General features: G+C 37.1%; 2 protein-coding genes across 2 annotated transcripts in view; one reads left to right on the top strand and one right to left on the bottom strand.

The window, feature by feature from the left end:
- The window catches only part of LOC123312130 (neuroligin-1-like), a 133,786-nt gene extending 111,808 nt beyond the window's left edge, over positions 1–21,978 (bottom strand). Inside the window, exon 1 of the mRNA XM_044896371.1 lies at positions 21,604–21,978. The gene's annotated coding sequence lies outside the window, so the exon portion shown is untranslated. The remainder of the gene's footprint in view (positions 1–21,603) is intronic.
- LOC123310773 lies at positions 5,338–19,517 on the top strand. The gene is made up of 3 exons (XM_044894417.1): positions 5,338–6,409; positions 7,235–10,326; positions 19,233–19,517. Exons 1-3 carry the CDS (start codon positions 5,338–5,340, stop codon positions 19,515–19,517), a joined length of 4,449 nt encoding a protein of 1,482 aa, XP_044750352.1.
- Positions 21,979–22,402: the final 424 nt, after the last annotated feature.

The following is a 22,402-nucleotide window of genomic DNA, read 5'->3' as shown; positions in this document are numbered from 1 at the left end:
AGATAGGCATAGAATTATGTGATATGAAAGTGAAAAGACAGCATTTTTACTTATCCTACTAATAAGTAGGAAGTATCTATCGAATAAATTGATTTATTCGCATGTGAAATTACCGGGCCTTAGACGCAAAATATCGAGTCTCCCGAATATTTTCAATACCTTCCTCTATCACTTTCAGGAATTTCCGACAGAGGAGCCTCAATCTCATTATTACCTCATTAACTCCAATAAAAATCCTGTCTGATGAGAAACTTCACCCCGTCTCACCTGGGATACCATTTAGTTGATGAATATTGATTGCCGCACCCAAGTAATAGGAGACCGATTATAAAATTCAACTTTCGTGAAAATCAGAAAAGCGCCTCCCCAACCTAGAGCGTGATGGGTACCCAGTTTTTTGAATGACAGCCCCACCTCGAAGTCTTCAAGACGCTAATTTCCCAGTTCGCAGCTGCGAAGTTATGAAACGGGACACGCTGAAGATTGATGCGAAAAGAAATGCAGAATGATCGGTTTTGAATTGATGGATTTATGTTATGCTAAGTCAGAACGGGGTCTAATCCACCCTTTTCATTTCGGAACGATGAACAAATCCGAATGAATATGATTGAATCTGATTATTTTGTGTGAATGGTTATGCGGGAGTTGAATGAATAGTTGAAATGGTAATTCAACAAATAAACTGATGTCTTTTTTCAAAATCGTATGATATGTGGCAACGTAGACACCATCCAGTTGAGATGAAAGCCGAAAAGAAATTCGTAGAGTTTCCTCTTATAACATTTTCAACATCGTTGCTTGACTCTGGGATTCTCTTTGGTCGACCAAACACCAAACACTACCCATTGCAAACAAAACACATCGCGAAACAGTACTTTGGAAATATTGATGATCTACAGCAAGTCTAGTCTACAGTCCAGAACGCTATCTTGTCAGTTTTGCTGGAAAATGGTACAGTAAAAGCTGAACATAACATCAAACACATAAAATCGACCTTCCAAATTCCATAGCCTATTTGACGACCTATTTTTATGAGCGTTATATCTATACAGAAAACTGCGAACAAGAGTATGATGCAAAATGGCGAATGCGCCGGTCTTGACATCATAATAATACGCACTGGATAGATTCGGATTATTGACTGAACCAATTAATTTGAAATGAACTACATGCATGTTAGAAAATCATAATCCTCATTATGATATTAGTGAACGAATAGAATGAGCATTTTGTGAACATGGCAGTATCTTCTGATTCGATACAAAAAAACGATGTTGATTATGACGCAATATTCTCTGTGTGGAATGCTGGCACAAATCATCTCCCCAATCGTACTTCCCCAATTCTGCGGAATAACCAACCTGATTAAGGTTACACAATTTATTTGCGGCAAAAAATATTCCATTGCCTCTCATAATTCGCAATTTCTCACATGTTCTGACCCTTTTATCACCAATTATGTTTCGCCTGATTCCTTTCCCATCTAACAAGCTGCCCTGGATTTCGTTCTCCGGCGAAATAAGCGGGGTTCCACGCAGATTGATTAACAAGTTGTCCAAATAACTCGGGGTTTTCTTATGTTACGAAAAATAGGAGCCGGAATTGAAGTCCGCTCACGTCTGGCACTCCACAAAGAAACCCCAAGAAAATGCCCCTGGAAGTCACGTTCCGGATCTGGTCAGCATAGGTAAACTTGTAACGATTTATTTCCTCTGGCGAACACCCCTGTAAGTATCGATTCGAAAAAAATGAATGGAACCAAATAATTTTTTGGCACGTTCAAGTTCACAGGATTTTGAACGCTAAGCTCCACCAAAAAATCGATAAGTTTTCAATCAAAAACGCAAACTGGACAGTTTAGCTCGAGAATGGTACAGTACAAGCTAAGAATTACACAGAATATCGTCCCCCAATTTCCATAGCCTACTTGACGAGAAGTTTTTTGAACTCCTCACGTTACGAACCTCGACAATAATTGATATACTCCATTCACATTTATTTTAGCAGTCGGTTGGCCATGAAATAATTTTCTCAAGTTTTTGTTTCTGGGACGGAGTAAGGTTGGCACTCATGAAATGTCGTCAATGTCATAACGCCGTTGCCAAAACTAATATCAATTTTTATTACGAAAATGCCGAAATTGATTGAAAAAAAGAGACAGGGTTTCAGTAAGTGCTATTTAGAATTCGGGTCCGCTCATTCAAATAGTTATACCCTGATATTCTAAAATCCACAATACGTCAGACGGTAGCGAACATATTCAATGTAAGAGAATTTATAGAATGATTCATCTGAATCTAAACGACTTATATTTCAGCTGAATATTTCCACAATCAGAAAGATTGTTAATGAAGGGGATGACAAAGAATTTCCTGCTATTGGGAGACCCAAAAAAGTGGTGGCATTTGAGAATTTTATGTTTGAGTGAATTAATGCGAAAAGTTTACTACAGGATTTTCGATTAATGTCATCGTAGAATAAGTTCCCGAAAATTGATTTTTCTATTTTTCATTTGACTTGTCCTATACATTGTAAATGTCTTGAGGTGCCAGTAAATACCTAATTATTATTGTTATATCAATGCATTAAGATGAGCAGCCACAAAGACGAGCCAGTTGTCGTGTTAATTGTTTATTCATGTGAAATTTTTGTTCAAAGATGAAGTTCATCTTGACTTGAAACTTCCTTCAATTCCTTTTACTTATATTGATGCAAGATGATTTTTGTTGAATAATTTAACACTCTTGTAATTATCTGTTAATTCCTTCGGGAGATACCCATTCCCAACCACTTAATCATATGCATTTCATCTTCGGATTAGTATTTTTTAAATCTACAACTGATGTAACGTATTCAAACTTTAGCCAAAGAAGATAACAAACATTAACTCTCCTCAATCTAGTGCATATTATAATATTAAACTGATCTCTTGTATTTTAAATACAAATAACTAGATTTGATATACCTTCAATCAGTTTGTATAAACTTCAATTATGTTCGTCACATATTTTCCGAAGAGATTCGACATTGTGATAAAATACGTAATAACAGAAACTTTTACGTACAACGGGCAACATAGCGTTGATTTAAAACCCAAAAATATTTTGACAAGCGTCATAACCCCACATTTTCGTATTATACAGAGTGAAATGTATCAAATTTCCATGGCCAACCGAGTGCTAAAATAAAAGTGAAGTAAGTATAGTTGCATATCATTTTTACTTACCACAAGACCTCGAGTTTTGTGTTCCTCTGAGTTGTAGTTCCTCTTGTTGCGATCGATAAATCACCTCATATTTTGACTCTTCCCATCCACATCCAATTTTTGAAGGAAATATCCCTCTTTTCATGCTCTCTGACTCTCGTTATTCTCACTATAGAAATCGCAAAGGACGCAGCAAACTCCTCCAGTCCACCCGATGAAGTCCATTCATTTCCGAAATTTCCTTGACATTAGGCAATTCGCCTTTGTTCGTTGGACTGGAAAAAGGCATAGTATATTCCCGGCGCACATTCCCTCGCATCTGCCCTCCACCGGACCGAATTTTTAATATGTCCCCACATGTTGCTCCTGCCCTAGTTTTAATTCGGATTTTTCATTTCCTGTTCCTCAATTCCAGCCTACGGTTGACCTCCCCGCCCACTTTCCCGGAAAACTCGCCCTACCATTTATCCATAACACGAATTTAATTTCGGAGAACATTATTAGTGCCGGAATGAGTCAGCGCGTTTTTTTTTTCCTGCTTCCTGCGGATCGGACGTACGTGGAGAACAATTCCCAGCAGGACGCTGGAGAATGTTGAGACTGTAGAATCACCTGTGTTGAATTAATTGTTGAATTTCCGTTTCGCCACCTAATTGGAAGGTAATGTTGAAAAAATCCTGAAACTGCGGACAATTGCTCGTTGAAAACGTTGGCTTAATGGCTAAGGGAAATATTTTACTGCTGATAAATTACTGGGAAATGCCTTCCCACGAAATAATAAGAGAGTTATGAGTTTTCGTTCCACACAAGTTTTTTTGATGAGTCATAAGCTCCAGGAAACGAAAGATGAAATCCGTAATAACCATCATTCGGGGATATTACTTCAAACGAGATGGGAATTGAAAATAACGTTGAATCTCCTTTCAAGAAACGATAAAACCTGTGGGATTCCACGTTAGGAAATCATAATACGAATATTCGGAGAATTCATAACAAAATAACGTTGAAAATTGAATTTCTAAAAACCTATTGAGGAAAAAACATATCAGCTTACCATATTTCAAAACAGATACAGCATAAGCCAAAAATGCTCATTTTTATACTTCATTCAAATTTATTTTAGCAGTCGGTTGGCCATGAAATAATTTTCTCAAGTTTTTGTTACTAGAACGAAGTTAGGTTGGCACTCATGGAATGTCGTTAATGTCATAACGCCGTTGCCACAATTAATATCAATTTTTATTACGAAAATGCCGAAAGTGATTGAAAAAATAGACAGGGTTTCAGGAAGTGCTATTTAGAATTCAGGTCCGCTCATTCAAATAGTTATCCCCTGATATTCTAAAATCCACAATACGTCAGACGGTAGAGAATTTATATAAACTGTTTCTTCTGAATCTAAACGACTTATATTTCAGCTGAATATTTCCACAATAAGAAAGATTGTGAATGAAGAGGATGACAAAGAATTTCCTTCTATTGGAAGAGGAAGAACCAAAAAAGGGGTGGCATTTGAGAATTTTATGTTTGAGTGAATTAATGCGAAAAGTTTACTACAGGATTTTCGATAAATGTCATCGAAGAATAAGTTCCCTAAAATGGAATTTTCTATTTTACATATGACTTGTCCTATACAATGTAAATGTCTTAAGGTACTAATAAATACCTAATTATTATTATTACATCAATGTTTTAAGATGAATAGCTAGAAATACGCGCAAGTTGCCCTGTTACTTGTTTATTCATGTGAAATTTTTGTTCAGAGGTGAAGTTCATCTTAACTTGAAACTTCCTTCAATTCCTCTTACTTATATTGATGGAGGATGATTTTTGTTGAAGAATTTAACATTCTTGTAATTATGTGTTAATTCCTTCGGGAGATACCCATTACCAACCACTGTATCATATGTGTTCCGTTTTCTAATTCAAGATCGTAGTATCAAGGGTTCAGTTGCTATAGATACAATAAAAAAAAGAGGAGAGTACACAAGATTTTGTCTAGAGCAGTAAAATTGTAGAGCTTCGAAGAATAAACGTTCTGCTTATAAAAGAAATAGTCTTTATTACTTGAAATTGTACATTTTTGGCGACCGTGACAGGACACATTCAAGACACACATTCAAGTAAGAATTATGGATAAGGCAAAGAAAGCAAGAACAGTACACCGAAGAATTTTCACAAAAATCTACAATAATATTGAAAGCCGGATTTCCAATGGGAATTTTAATAGTGATGAAGTTAAAGCGGCTTTTCAAGTTCTGGAGAGTAAATATGAAGAGATCAGGACCTTAGACAAGGAGGTGTTTAACTTCATGATAGAAGAAAATATGAGTGACACCGATATTGAAACAGACTGTGATAGTGTGGAAGAATATTCATTGAAATTCAATGTTATAAAAGAAAGATTTTCATCTTCCACAGAAAAGGTTCGCGAAATATCTTCCTCAGAAGGCGAAGTTGGTACGCTCCAAAGAAAATTTAAGCTTCCACAGATAGAGTTGAAAAAGTTTGGTGGTGATGTTCGAGATTGGCTGCATTTTTGGGGATTATTTAAGAAACTAGATGAAGATCCCACCATGGACAATGAGGAGAAATTTCAGTACCTAATTCTATCGACAATACCTAAGTCAAGAGCAAGAACTGTCGTGGAGAGTTTTCCACCCACCTTCGAGAATTATCCTAAGGCAATTGAGGCTCTGAAGTCCCGGTTCGGAAGAGAAGAACTCCTTATTGAATTATATATAAGAGATTTGATAGGATTACTAACATCAAACACAAAGTCCCTGTCAATGTTATATGACAAGTTGGAATGTCAGTTGAGAGCTCTTGAATCACTGGGAATCACATCAGATAAATGTTCAGCCATGTTATTTCCATTGGTAGAATCCTGTCTTCCTGAGGAGCTCTTGCGGATATGGCAGCGTTCGTATTCGGCAGATACAGCGGCAGCGAAATCTCAAGACAAAGTGAAGAAACTTATGGATTTTATAAGGAATGAAGTTGAGAATGAAGAGAAAGTTTCAATGGCGAAGTCAGGAGTAGGATCTGCCAGGGCGAAGGAACAGAAGAAGATGATGACGACAGAAAACAACAAAGCAACTCCATATACAGCTTCTGAACTCGTGACCACAAATAACGAAGTTGTTTCTTGTATTTTTTGCGGACGTTCAGAGCATAAGAGTTTTGAATGTTCGAATTCACAAGGTATTTCTCTTTCTGATAAAAAACAGCTCATTTTAAAAAAGGGATACTGTTTCATATGTCTCAGACGTGGTCATACTGCCAAGAAATGTAAAGTTCACATGAGATGTGAAAAATGTCGAAAAAGGCATTACTTGGTGATGTGTCCAATGACAGACGTTAATTCAAAACTTCCAACGAACGAGTCTAGTGCTTGTAAGGAAAATTCATTGACTAGTCTCACTCGAACAACGAGAGTTTTTTTACAAACACTCGTAGTTATTCTCAGAGGAAGTAAGGGGTTTGAACGCCGAGGCAGAGTTTTAATTGATACAGGTTCTCAAAGATCTTATGTCTTGAAACGTACAGCGAAAGAATTAGGATTACCAGTTCAGTGTGAGGAAACAATTATTCACTGTTTATTTGGGGGTTTGAATACAGGTGAAAGCAGTCACAATTCATATCGAATATTTTTGTGCGATTTGGATAGAAAATATTTTTGCAATTTCCTTACTTTAGACCAGGAGAGAATTTGTGGTAGAATCGGTTCCGTGTGTCAAAGTTCTCTAGTAGAAAATTTATTGAATAATGATGTGATCATAAGGGACGATGAGGCACTCGAAGTAGAAATTTTAATAGGGGCAGATGTTGCTGGTAAATTATTGACAGGTAAAATTATTCAGTTACCTTCAGGAATTACAGCAATTGAAACGTTTTTGGGTTGGACTCTGATGGGAAAAAATAATGTTTCAAATTTCGATCAAACTTCAACTGGTAATGTTATGTATAGTACTTCAATGCTTGTAGATGATTTGAAAATCAAGGATTTATGGGATTTGGATATTTTAGGTATTAGGGATCCAGTTGAATCAAAATCTAGAGAAGAGATGGAGCAAGCAGCATTGAGGCATTTTAAAGAAACTGTAGCAGTTGAATCTGATGGTAGATATGTTGTTCATCTTCCTTGGATCGAAGGACATCCACCGCTTCCATCAAATTACAAATTGGCTGTTCGTAGACTCAATTTTACAATTAGTAAGCTGATGAAAGATGGGTATTACTCAAAGTATGAAGATGTGTTCAAAGATTGGTTGTCTGAAGGTATCATTGAAAAAGTTTTCCACGGGGAGACTGGTATTAGTGGTCATTATTTACCTCACAGGCCAGTATTGAAGATGAATAGTACTACTCCAGTTCGACCAGTTTTTGATGCATCTGCGCATGAGAAACACAGTCCTTCTTTGAATAGTTGTTTGGAAAAGGGCATGAATTTAATTGAGCAGATTCCTTCAATTTTATTCCGATTCAGATTTAGAAAATACGGTGTTGTTGCTGATATTAAAAAGGCATTCCTTCAGATAGGTTTGAGTGAGTCTGAACGGGATTATTTAAGATTTTTGTGGAAGGAACCTGATGGTAACTTATGTGTGTTCAGGCATCGTCGAGTAGTGTTTGGAGTAATAAGTAGCCCATTTCTTTTAGGTGCTGTAATTCAATACCATTTACAGAAAGAATTGGAGATTTCTTTGAGAGACAAGTGTTCCTTTTCATGTTATGTTATAGAAAAGCTCATGAATAGTTTCTACGTTGATAACTGTGTAACCAGTGTAGATAGTGAGGAGGAACTTTTGAATTTCATTTCGAGAGCTAAAGATATAATGAGTAAAGCTAAATTTGATTTGCGAGGGTGGGAGCATAATAGTTCTTTTTACCCATCTGATAGAATCGACAGTATTACTAATGTACTTGGTTTACTATGGGATAGAGAGGAAGATACATTAGCCATAAATTCCAGTAACTGGGGCAATCTGAAGTTTGAGAAAATAACTAAAAGAACTATTTTATCGATAGCACATAGAGTATTTGACCCTATTGGTTTTACTTGTCCCGTAACTGTTTACCCCAAATTGTTGTTACAGCTCACATGGAAAGAGAAAATTGGTTGGGATGATGAGTTGGATGGATCAATCAAGAGTGAATTTCTGAAGTGGTTCGAAGGAATATCATATTTGTCTTCAATAAGAATCCCTCGATACTTTTCAGCTTACAAGAATAGCAGATGGTTGAAACTAGAAATTCATATATTTTGTGATGCATCTCAATCTTCTTATGCTGCTGTTTCCTTCTTGCGAATTCAGACGGAATCGGGCGTTGTTGTTCAGTTGCTTCAAGCTAAGTCCAAAGTTGCTCCTTTGAAAAAGATGTCTATACCGCGTTTAGAACTCATTGCGGCGACGATTGGATCGCGTCTAGTTAGAAATTTATATGAATCGAATGTTTTCCATGATGCTGAATATTATTTTTGGACAGATTCTTCTACAGTATTAGGTTGGATTAGACAAGACCAACAGTCGCCTATATTTGTTCGTAACAGAGTCGATGAAATTTTGAAAGTTTCTTCAAAGGAACAATGGAGATTTGTTCCAGGGTCTATGAATCCTGCTGATTTACCTTCCAGAGGATGCACAGCTAAAAAATTGTTAGATTCTGCATGGTGGGAGGGACCTGAATGGTTGAGGTATTCAGCAAGTTATTGGCCAACAGATAGTTTCTGCTATGACGAGGAGTTAGTAGCACGAGAGAAGAAAAAGTTTACCATTTCTTGCGTTGTTAATAGCAATACTGATGACTGGTATTATAAATATTTTTCAGTATTCCACAAAACAGTCTACATGTTGGGGTGGATTAGAAGATTCCTTCATAATTGTAGGTACCCTAACGATAAACATTGTGGATTTTTATCAGTTGAAGAGATAAATGATGCAGAATTGGTTATTTTTAGATTGATTCAGCATGATTCATTTAGTACTTTGAATGATGCTATAAAGAGTTTGTTTCCTTTTAAGGATGAATCGGGTGTTTTGAGAATAAGAACTAAGTTGGTAAATCTTGAAGATAGTTTTGACTTTCGGTATCCAATTGTTCTTCCCAAGCATCCCTTAGTAGTGAGATTGATACGCGAAGAACATGAAAGAGCTTGCCACGTAGGTGTTCAAGGATTGTTGTGTCGGCTGAGAGAAAAATATTGGATTATTGGTGGACGTAAAACGGTGAGATCGGTTATTTCCAAATGTGTGATATGTAAAAGGTTTATGAGTAAAAGATTGGAAACACTACCTAGTGCACTACCTGAAGATCGTGTTAGGGATGTTTCGGTTTTTGAGGTGATCGGAATTGATCTAACTGGACCTGTCCATTTGAGAGACGGCCGGAAAGCTTGGATTGCTGTTTTCACCTGTGCCGTATATCGAGCAATTCACCTGGAATTGTTAACATCTCTTTCGACCGAAATATTCATACAATCTCTTCGTCGTTTTATTGCTAGAAGGGGTCGTCCAAAAATTATTTATTCTGACAATGGGACTAATTTTGTAGGAGCTTATAATATGTTCAAGAGTTTGGATTGGTCCATTGTGACAAAATTTTGTTCTTTGGAGAGGATCATATGGAAGTTTAATCCTCCAGCTGCTCCTTGGTGGGGTGGATTTTGGGAAAGGTTGATTCGTATATTGAAAAATTTATTACGTAGAACTCTAGGAAAGGCTTCTTTGAACTTCGAAGAAATGTTTACAGTATTGTGTGATTGTGAAGCAGTAATTAATAGTAGACCTATAACTTTTTTGTCTGATTCTGTTGACGATTTATGTCCTTTGACTCCAGCTATGTTCATTCAAGATATAAAGGAAATTGGTGTTAACGATTGCGATGTTGTCGAGTGTAGTAAATTGACCAGACGTGCAAAATACAGGCAAAAGTTAGGTGAACAACTGAGGAAAAGGTTTCGAATTGAGTATCTTGGTCAATTGAAACATCATTTCAAAACACAATCCGTGAGACAGTTGAAAGTTGGGGAGGTTGTATTGGTTGGAAATGATAATTCCAAAAGAGGAGATTGGCCATTAGCTTGTGTTACGGAATTATTTCCTGGTAAGGATGGTTCGGTAAGATTGGTACGTTTACGTACAAGTGCAGGAGAAATTCTTCGGTCAGTTCAAAGAATTTTTCCATTAGAATTAGACTCGTATGAGGAAGAAACAGAAATATCCAATATCAAAGATAAAGAGCATGAAACTCAGGTATCAGAAAGAGCAGATAACATTTTGAGTCGAATATTCAGAACTCGAAAAGGTTGTCAAACAGTCAAAAAATGTTCGGGTTAACTTTGTCATTTGTAGTTTTTAATTGTTCAAACGAATGTTGCTATTTCATGAAAGTTTATAAAATAGCAAGGTGGGAGAATGTTCCGTTTTCTAATTCAAGATCGTAGTATCAAGGGTTCAGTTGCTATAGATACAATAAAAAAAAGAGGAGAGTACACAAGATTTTGTCTAGAGCAGTAAAATTGTAGAGCTTCGAAGAATAAACGTTCTGCTTATAAAAGAAATAGTCTTTATTACTTGAAATTGTACAATATGCATTTCATCATTGGGTTAATATTTTTGAAATCTACAACTGATGTAGCGTATTCAAACTTCAGCCAAAGAAGATAACGAACATAAACTCTCCTCAAGCTAGTGCATATTATGATGTTTTACTGATCTGTTGTATTTTCCATGTAATTAACTGGATTTGGTATGCCTTCAATCAGTTTGTATAAACTTCAATTATGTTCGTCACATATTTTCCGAAGAGATTCGATATTCTGATGAAATACGTAATAACAGAAACTTCTACGTAGAACGGGCAACATAGCGTTGATCAAAAACCCAAAAATGTTTTGACAAGCGTCATAACCCCACATTTTCGTACTATACAGAGTGAAATGTGTCAAATTTCCATGGCCAACCGACTGCTAAAATAAAAGTAAATGAAGTATACGTAATTCAATTGCAACATGGAATGTTTGAGAAGCTCTCTATTCATATAACCAGGGTCAACAAACTATTTCTCGTCAAAATCTTCATTTTGTGTGATTCTCAGAATGTCTGTGAAACTGGTCAGGAACGCCATTTGGACTGATGGTTAACATTTTGCCATATCTTCAAACCAGCAACTTTCTCAATAACACATACATCTTATAACAAGAACAACCCGAAATATTTTTCAATTCACATTCCCATCGTCCCTCCGCATCAGCATTCCATTTGGATCATGGGTCTTGAGTTCATATTTATATTCTCGCCACACTGTATGCCTAGGAGGAATTCAAAGTGGAAACGAGTAACTACAAACCGGAAAAATCTAGCAAGAATTGCTCGCCTATCCACATGTCACCTATAACGAACCCGAAGTTTCCTTTTATTCGGAAAGTTCTCCGCTGAGGGAAATTTAATTTCGAATTTCCATCTATCTGGTAACTACGTCACGGGACGTTTTATTAAAGAGTGCCAAAAAAATGAACATGCGATCATCCTCTCCGTAACATTTTTCAATATTTTCTTACTTTTCAGTTTGTGGATGAGAAGTATTGACCTTGCTCGAGTGTTTCATGTATGTTACAACATTTATGAGGGCTTACTCACGTGAATTTGACAAGAAAACCTTGTATTTTACGAGAAGATGATATCCAGGCAGTTTCTGAATTTCATTACACTCTTGAGCAAAGATTAAAGAGAACCTAACCTAACCTAACCTAACTCTATAATCTTTGCTCTTGAGCATTGAATATTTCGACCACACTGTGTTGGACCGAAAGGACTGAACCTCAAATTCTTCTCGAAATCTAACCTAACCTAGCCTAACCTAACCTAACTCTATAATCTTTGCCCTTGAGCATTGAATATTTCGACCGAATATTTCGACCGAAAGGACTGAACCTCAAATTCTTCTCGAAATCTTTTTCTATAGTATCTCCTTCGTATTTTCTTTTTTTTTGAGCGATTTCTTCAAACGAAACGAAAAGTTGCCCTAATGAAGCAGCAGGAAATCACTTCTACTGAATCGAAAAACGCCCTCAAAGGAAACGATGTGGCATGTTTCATATTGTAAGTTAAAACGAATAGAGCTCGGAAAGAAATTAGATCCGCAACCCCTCCCTTGGCATTCTTCAGAAGGGCATCGATAAGATTCAATACGTATCATTCAAATATCGTAAATCCAAGAAATATCTACTTTATATTCAGAATGGGAACAGCTCCACTCGAAATACGTATATCGATATTACCATGGCATCCTAGCTATCTTTTCAATAGGGAAGTGTGCCTTTAAAAGCCGACAGAAAATTTCTTATACGAGGAATAGAAGGTTATAAAGGAACATCGATATGGATTCTTTCCACTTCTCAGTTTGGTATTTCCCTTGAAGAATTATCAATATGTTATTGATACTTTCGGACAGCTTGGCTTTCGAGGGTGGTCAGTTGAAATCTCAATTCCCACACAGGAAAATAGGATAAAAGCCTATCATTTTTCATTATATGAACCAGTATATCATGCCCTAATGAAAATCTTTCTCAACGTCAATAAAACATTTAGATAGCCATAACTTTAACCAATACTCCGATATGAGTACGTAATTTTCTAAAGAACTTGTACCTACTTATCTATATTTCCAATATAAAATCACATAAAAAACCCATGCTGGAGAGCTGCACAAAGTCCACAAAGTATAACCCAAAGAGATTTTTATCCCGTTGAGCTGCACAAAAATGAAAATTCAGGCAGAATCCAGGGAGAAACAACGCCAGCTGTTGAATCCTGTTGTTCTGTCATCATGACGAGGATCACGAATACGGGGAACATGCAATTAGCATGATGGGAATTTCAGATCCTCTGACCTAACAACCTGGAATTATACGGAGTTGCAGTTATCAATTTCAATCCCATTACCTGTCGACAGCACGCCAATGAGATTCGACATCCCACATCTGAATACAGATAAAAGGGAATAGGTATTATTGATCTCTGGCAATAGGTGAAGGTGGAAACAAATTAACAAGTCTGCACCTTTGATGGAACATTCCGATGGAAAGTACAAACTGCATTACACCTAACCTTTCCGTGGATGATTATACTAATTCCATTACTTGAATTGGAAGAGTTACGTTTACAAAATTCGCCATGGACCATGGAAACAGAAACAAGCTTAAGGAAAGACAACCTAGAGAAGGAAAGCTCTCAAAATTTTACTCTATTGGATCAGAAGAATCTTCAGTTTGGTAGAATCAGCGAATCTACCTGAAACTGAACCCTTTCTGGGGTAGTTCAGAGAAGCAATCTTCCCTTCAACCACAAACCGTCCCTCTAATATCCTATGCACTTATTCCAATGCAGTAGATGCCCAACGGTATATTTTTATAACATCCCCTCCGAAGAGAGACTAAACAAAAGTGCAGATAACCGCATACCTTCCAAATCCTCATGAAAATTCAGGAACGATGTAAACGAACATTTATTATTTCATCGTTTGTGCGGTCCAACGCAGAACACTGCTGGTTCATCCCCTTGAACAACGCTCTACACAACCATTCGTTCTATTGGGAATAGAGTGCATTAAATGTAATCGTCGAGAGCTTAATAATTCATACGGTATATCAATTGTAAAGTGTATCAATATAGAATCCATGCTTGCGTCCGATGAATTATTCATGAGATATATTTGTGTAGATGTTGTTGACAGAGGATATGTTCGAAACACAATTTCGAGTTATAACGTCACGAAGTATCAGTTGACATGAGGGGTATTTGGGTGGTTTTGCATCATAATTAATGTACTCAATAAAAGTCATAAATGACCTTCGTTTCCTCCACTGATTTAGCTGCAAGCGATTCATTTTTGAAACACCTGAGAAGTTATCGAATTTATTGGTCTACCAAGGTGGTATACTCTACGAATTATGCAATAATAGTACTAAGTATAGCCGGAAATTTACCCTCCTATCCAAGGCCAGTAAATGTCTCCCAAAGATTCTCCTACTCTACAAGGATGATGACCTTTACTCACGTTGGTCTACTTTCAAATCAACTATTCAAATCACGATATACTTCTCGCAAAAAAAATCGACTTGGTTCTCAGAGATTATAGATAAAAAAGATAATTTTCCTTCACTTTCATTATATCCCATAACCCTTTTCCTTCCCCTGAGTACGTGATATTTCGAGCCATTCAAATCCATAATTCAACTCCTATTGTACGGTGAAATTGATGGCTGAAAAACGGGAAATTGAAATATACCGGAAGTGTGATATATCGATGTTTCACTCCAAGCATTCTGATGTATCTCATCTCCCGTTCCACCCACCTACCTGTTCCAGGATTCGAATCGTGCAGATATGGGCCACGTATATGTTACACATAGCTCGTCTAATGCTGATCCATCCCGAGGGATCAGATCCTATCGGTGCAATAAACAATATTGTTTTTGTGCTGAGCAATGGGATGAGGGGAAAACGATTCCGGATGAAAAAGGAATTTTCGCGGCTGTATAACTGGGGGAAAAGCTATCTTCTACCTTTTCCAAATACAGGGTGAACTAATAAAACACTTCGTTACTCAAAGTCAGAAGTCAGACTTTTTGAAGTGATTCGAAGACACATAAATAAGACCAGAGGTGTGGATATTTCCAACTCTTTCACATTTGTTCATTCATTTCAAATATGAACTTTTGAAAAGAGTCCGAAAAAAATTATAATAACTTCAGATAAATTTCTGTCTAGAAGAAAAAAGCCGCTTCATTCACAGTAGGCACGAAAATCCTGAGACTTACCCATAATCGTCAAATTGAGGAAAAACTCATTCCATGAATCTAATATCGCCCTCCCAAAAGAACCGCAAATATGAAATACTGAGCACACTTCATTAAATACAAAAGCGTTGACAAGCGTGACCAATATTTCGATTTTCTCTTCCATTTAAGCTTCTATCTTTTCATAATATTTATTGTTATGTCCTTTCAGCGTTTGCTGTCTTATTCTTAAGCGATTTCTTTCTGGATGCTCTCAGACTTTAGATGCTTTCAGTGAACGGCCCTTTCCCTGCCGTCGTATTTTGAAGAATAATTCACCTTTTTATACCCAGATGCTGACCATACACGTTCAGGTTTGCGTGCTAAATAAATCGGTATAAATCAGCACAGCGTTTTTCAAAGATAACTGCGAGATTAAAATCATTTATAGAGAATGTATTTTTTTCGTGGTTCTCTCTTTTGGTGGTGGTTATTGAGGTTCATTATTGGTAATAATAAACCAAAAGCCAACCTACATATTCATCGAATTGAATAATCATTTCCACTCAACTGAAAGCGGATATTAAGCGATAATGATAATTCCTTCTGAACCCGTTGACAAACGTTGATTGTACATTTATGACCCACAAGCATTGTAGGAATTTTAAATTCGAATTTGCTGGTGATTGTTAGCACCACGTATCTGCATGCAAATTCGAATGAATTTTCTGCTATTATTTGGAGCTATCGAAAGGTTGTTCAATATATTCGCAGTAATTTGTGACAATGGCCTAGCTGCCCTAGCTGCTGACATGTTATAATGTGGAATTATTACTGTTTGCTGAACGTTTTGCGTTGGGATCAGCCATCAGAGGAATAATTTAGGGTGATCATATTCTTGGCGTGAAGTGGGTTCTATATAAGCAGATGCATGAGGATAATCGTATGGGTGGAGACTCAATTTTCAATAATGAAATAAAGGAATGAAGATATTAAGATAAGAAAGTGGAAATATGAATCTCTTGTTTGATGATATCAATTGATATTCGTCATTTGAAATAACAAGGACATGATATACTCTGAGCATACTTTTGTACTTGATATTGAGATATTTCTAGAGGTTTTAAATGAAAATGATATTAGTGAGTTAACCAAAACTTGAATTCCAAACCAACGAGTAAAAGATAGAATAAGACTATTATTGCGATGATACACTTCAAGATAAAAACAAATTAAGTCTTATCCAAACTAGCATAACTATAAGATTTCGAAATATTCATCAGTTTATTCTTGATTAGTTTAGCTGATATTCACAAGAGTTCAGAATTCTGAGTAGAATTGTATCGATTGACAACCTACCAATTGAGTAGTTGTTACGTTTGAAAAAATACCAATTGGATCGCATCTTAAAGTATAGGGGATTCTTGCATAAAACGAGGTTCTCCACTCTTCAAGCGCATTAAGTTCTTTTTCGTTGCATACAAATAGACGAATATTTGGACGAGGGTTCTGTAGTGGAAATCCGAGGAAACTCGATCGAACCATACGTCTCGTTTTGTAAGTAAATTGCCTTCAAATCTAACGGCGGCCATGCATCCTCGAAACGAAATAGTTCTCCATTTTGTTTTCCATGACACAAAAAAAAATATTGGAGCAAAATCTTCTTATGCAAGAATTCAATTAAAGTCGAGTATCATTCTGCCCTCCCTTCCCAACTAACGTCGAAGAAACATGGAGAAAGACTAATTCTTATATCGGCTTCAGTTCTCTTTTAATTGAAATCAAATTCAGTTTCAGACAATCTGAGCAATATATTTATGCATTTATCTCATTAATTCAGATTAAGGGTGTTTCAACCCTCAAAAGCCCATCTCATAAAAATAATGAAAAGTTCTGTAGCTTCATGTAAAGTATGGAAAGAATAAATTCTTTGTGGGGCATATAACTGTCTTTTCTATGAAATTTGAAGGGCATATATCAGAAGAAATGGGAATATATTACATAATATATTGTTTAGAATTCAGCATTGAATAGGTCAATCTCAAACTGCAGGGGAAAATTGAAAAAACCCTAGTTGTTCATATTCAAATCATCATTGAAGTCCTGTGAACTCTTTTAATAAAAAATATTGAAGTTTTCATTGTTGGGAATTAAATAATATGAGATTCGAATGTAGTCTACATTTTGTTCAGTTGCAAAATGGTGAATGCGTCGGGACAAAATTAGTCGTATTTTACTTTTGACTTAAGTTTGAAGAACAAAAAACTGTTTATTTATACTGAGGTTAGGTATAAAGGTTTCGTCAAAGAATTAGACTAATGGATTCCAGAGATATGGATTGAAATAAATATGTGGTAATTACCACGTATCCCAATTCAAATCATTTATGAAATATAATATATTAAAGATTCATGATTATTTTTATCTTCGTTTCTTCTATTTCAATCCACCTTTGCCTAGCTTTTTGATCCTTTTTTCGAAACAGTCGAAATATGTTTATGTTCAATTTTTTTCCTTCATTAGACTGATGATTCAGTTCGAATTGAATGATGTGAAACGATAAGTATTCATGTCTGCTTCAGACAACTTTGTTAGAGCACATCATAGCTTTTTCAACATCAAATTAAGAGATAATAAATTTCGCTACAGATAATATCTGTTCTATACTGCTCCAGTCAGTATCCAGGGGGTAAATCTCGAGCATTTTCATGCCTCAGTAATTCTATCAAAGGTTAATTCGACAATGTCGGTTGGGTACGTTAGCAGACTCCTTCGCTAATTCCTTCTCTTGATCTTCCAATTCTGTCTCTTCTAATGGGTTTTCTTTACACTGGCGGTTAGAATTGAATGTACATCATCAATTGTCAAGTTTATTTTGTAATATACCTAGGTAATATAAATTGAGATCATTCACCTTTTTTGAATGTAATTTTCTTTCAGAAATGGGAAGAAAATGAGCTGATACTTCACGTTTTTCAGTTAGTAAAATGAGCTTCACAACCCTGACATCAATTAAAATAATAACACACTCACCTGATATTTCCAGATTAAAGTTTTCTGTTAAATTATTTCACAATTTCACGTTTCATCAACAGATCTCTTATAAATTTCTGGTTTCCATACGAGCACTAAGGATTCGAACTATCACCGGCTAAGAATCGCTATGACGTCAGCTCAGGTTAAGAACCGAAGCAGCACTGAACATTGAACACTGAAACAAACCTCTGAATCGTTGGGGGTGGTCACAGCATTGGGGAGTGGAGTCTGGGGGTGAAGGGTTTCGAGAATTTTCGATCCAAAACTTAGCGGAACCTCAGGATCGACTACAGCCCTACTAAACTTCCATAAGGTGTTTGAAAATTCAGAAGATAGCTACTTATTTGTTTCTACACGATGAAACTTTTCAGATTCATATGTTTGAATGCAGCTGGTTGCAAAATGGCGGATGAACTTGAAGTGTGTTCGAAAAATGCCCTATAGTTCTTGAAAGATCTCCTAGAATCTTTGTTGAATGTTAGGAGAAAACTCACATATAAAATGAGGTGACGGATTTATTGACAGATGACACGGGTAGCAAACTTAACTTAGAACATAGATCTGTGTTCTAAGGTTGCAAAATGGCGAATGAATTATTCAGGCGATCCAGATGACACTTCTTCTAAGAAACAGATGATCAACAAACTTTGGCTTTCTACTATATTTTCATCAATACAAGGCCTATTTCCTTTTACCTCTTTGGAGAGAAGACAGGTAAATAATTGATACAAAATTTTCCATAATTTGAAAACTCTTCAGCCAGTGCTTTGAATGACTTTTTTCATAGAATATATTCTTGAATATTGTATAATAGTTAAACTTACAAAGGATTTCAAATAATTCTATATTAAGAAGTAACTTTAGAATGTTACATTTGTTATTCGACAATACTAAAACATTACGAGATGGGGACACCAATTAAAAGAGCGTAAAAATTAGCTTCCACTTAACAGTTGAAAACAAAAGATGCGAGAGAAGAGAGATGTAATTTTGGCCAATATATTCCTTTTGAAAATCGGGGTAGAAATTGTGCCATCCATTTTTTCCTAGCTCTCAAGGGTTACAGAGCTACCGTTCATTCCCATTGAATTTCTTGCACTCTGTACAGTGTTTAAATGCTTTATTTCCAACATACTTCATCTTTTGATTCATCTCAAAGTGATTTATTTCTAAATGTATCAAAAATATAAATAACGTTCTTAATTCTAGAAAGAGTTGATCATTCTGAAAATTTTGTTCAGTACGTACAAAACCATTGATCTCCTCATCCTCCAAAACGCACCTCGAATGCCAACCCTGTACTGTATATCCTTCGATAACATCGTGAGTTCAACACTGAATCAAGTCCTGCTCGACCCGAACGGCATCAATGAGGCCGCGGAGAAAAAGTGTCAATCTCTCACTCCGAAAACCTGGATCACGTATAACTCTTTTTCCCTAGCGAAAAGGGGGTTCGGAGGATCGATCATCCCCCCAGCTCCTCGCGGTCCATAGTCCATAAATGTACGAGACGACGGTTCCCGTTCAGCTGGCCGCAAGTAAACCTGACGCATTTAACGCGGATCCTCGAGACCCCAAATATGTCCATCAGGCCATGCAGGTCCGACATAAGGTATGACCCTCATCCTCTCCGGAGAGATTCGTTGCCTCCGCGGCATGACAGTGGGATTGACCGTGACTGATGTAGCATAATGTTGCAGAGGGTGTCATTAAGTTGTTTCAGGGAACCAACGATGTTTCTCGAGGAAAATTGGCATTTTTGGGTTAACTACAGGGTGTCTCGAGGAAGTTATTCTTTGATCTGAACTTCAGGTAGGTACCTGTACCTGAGAGGGTCGAACAGTTTAATTCCTATAAAAAACTGTTGATGAAAACTGTCTCAGAGACCAAGCCATCTTAGCAACCAAGAGGCCAAGAAAAGAACCTTTTTCTGGTGCAGGAAAATGTACCTAAAAGAAAGAGGTTCAGGAGAAGGAAAAACCCGAAGGAGTATTACTCTGGAGGAATCTTTCAAGACTGGAACACTTCAAAAAGTCCCTTGAGAATATTAATCTTGGAAGATCTAAGAAGTATTTGGATCTTACCAAGATTATACCACACCTCCTTACTGGATTCAATATCGACAAGACCAAAATCCTGGTAAGTCCGCCAGAAAGCCTTCAAACAGATATCAGCCTGGAGAATGAAACTCTAGAACAGGTCGAGCAGTTCAAATACTTGGGAAGCTTCATAAATACTAGGGCTAATCTAGACACGGAAATACAAAACCGTATCAATTCGGTATCACGGGCATTCTGGAAGCTAAAAGACAGAGTGTTTCAAAATCACGACCTTAATCTGAAGACCAAGACAGCTGTTTACAAAGCAGTGGTCCTCCCAATGCTTCTTTACGGAAGCGAAAGCTGGACGCCCTACGGGCGATATATTAAACAGGTTGAACAAATGCAACAACGTCATCTAAGACAGATAATGCACATCAGATGGTTTCACAAAGTTTCGAATGCAGAAGTCTTGCAACGGGCGAGTTGTACAACAATTGAGACTCGAATAACGAAGGCCCGACTCAGATGGAGCGGCCACATTCTGAGGATGCAAGACACAAGACTCCCCAAAATAGCTCTATATGGCGAATTCACTGAGGGAGCCCGGAAACCAGGAGGCCAGTATAAGCGGTTTAAGGATACACTTCATCAATCCCTAAAATTAGTTAATGCCAATCATAACTGGGAACAACTTGCGTTAGACAGGTCACAGTGGAGGTCTTTGGTACACAGTTATAATGGAGAATCGAGAAGGATACAGCGGCGGCCAGATCTGGTTGGTGACTATACATGCCCTGAGTGTGGAAGGATTTGCAGGTCACGGTTGGGTCTCTTTAGTCACAGGAGGGCACACAGTCGCAACTAGCCCTAAGAAGTTACAAGTCTGTTCGCAATTTTTTTTTAATTTTTTTTTTTCGTAGATTTATTCCCGGTAACGGGATACAGCAGTGGAATGGAATACTGGATTCCTTATGGGGATAGTCTCTTCAGAAAGGACCTAATGAGGATAGGTCTAGCAAGGACGAAGAGTGCAGATTCTGTGGGGAGGAGGATAAAACTCCAAATCACCTGGTAACAGGATCCACGCCATTGCTAGCCAACGCAAAAAAGAATGCTTCCGAGAAACTCGAAGTAATCCACCCCAGATACAAGGGTTCATTATAACTCTGGAACTGACTTCGAAGGTAATCTTTCACATTTATCTGGTTTTCCAAATTAAAAATTAGATGAAAATTGCAGTTTCACCTTAACTGAATTGAAAGTTCCAATGAAAAAACTGATTCACTCTGCGGAAAGACCTATGATAATGTTCAGCAACTAGTCATTTTCCCCAGGTGTTGAAGGACCTTGGGGGCTCGCCCCTCAATTACCACGCATAACTCGTTTACTGATTTACCCATGCATAGTTATAGCAGTCCGCTCTTCCTGGGATTAACGTGAAATTTCATTAGATTAATTGTATAATAGACAAGATTCGGACCGTTCAATCCAAGCCGTAGTGTCGGCAATGAAACTCAATGGGATTAAAGTATCCTTACCTGTAAAGTCCGAACCTTCTCCATGAACGGAACAGCGATTCGAAGGAATCCAATTCGCTCCTGACGTTAACGCACTGTTCTGCCATGGCGTGGCTCTGGAAAATCATACGCATCGTTGCAACGGAAATGACTGTGCCATGAACGTAATCAGGCATTGCTGGGATCTTCCTCGGCCATCAATATTGCAAATCAAATACAGATTAGACAAGGAATATGTTGGAATTACTGGATGCGTTGGTGAAATCTGTTGGCGGCATTGATTGGTTAGGTGGGCGAATCCAGATGACAGAGATATTGCTGATTGTTGGTTAATGTACCGGGATGATCAGTCAGAGGAAGATGACAGAGTGAATAATAGTTGCTATGCTATGAAAAATCTGCCGTTATTCCTAAGAATAACTTTGTAGGTACTTATAATTGAAACATGGACGTTTTCTTGGTAGTAGTTGGTAAGTGGATGTCGATATAACTGAAATTACTAGTAGGGAATAAATCTTCATTGCTTGTCTGTGAAAGGGCAAACAGACGTTTCAATTTGACAGTACAATAAGGAAAAAAGCAAACGTCTCTTCGTTACCTTGCTTTACAGATGAAAAACACAGGGTGTGGAACAAAAACTCTTCTTTGGCTATGTACAGTTGGAGTTGGAGTTGATGGTTCATCAGAATGAAGCAAATTATTTTTCATCATGAACACTTTCGAATGTACCAGTCATAACCACGCGTTTTTGATGTAGCCTTTCATAACGTTTCACAAAGAACCAATTGGGTATTTTCCTGAATTTCAAAATATATGTCAC

This window comes from Coccinella septempunctata, chromosome 4 (assembly GCF_907165205.1).
Source record: "Coccinella septempunctata chromosome 4, icCocSept1.1, whole genome shotgun sequence".
NCBI lineage: Eukaryota > Metazoa > Arthropoda > Insecta > Coleoptera > Coccinellidae > Coccinella > Coccinella septempunctata.
This window is presented reverse-complemented; position numbering and strand designations above follow the sequence as displayed.

What these genes read in the sequence shown, in the direction of transcription:
- LOC123310773 (XM_044894417.1), top strand. Translation starts at nt 5,338, where the DNA reads ATGGATAAGGCAAAGAAAGCAAGAACAGTACACCGAAGAATTTTCACA. An exon ending in TGAATGTTCGAATTCACAAG is followed by an intron (nt 6,410 to 7,234) that starts GTATTTCTCTTT and finishes TGGATATTTTAG; the next exon opens with GTATTAGGGATCCAGTTGAA. An exon ending in TTCCTGGTAAGGATGGTTCG is followed by an intron (nt 10,327 to 19,232) that starts GTAAGATTGGTA and finishes TCTTAATTCTAG; the next exon opens with AAAGAGTTGATCATTCTGAA.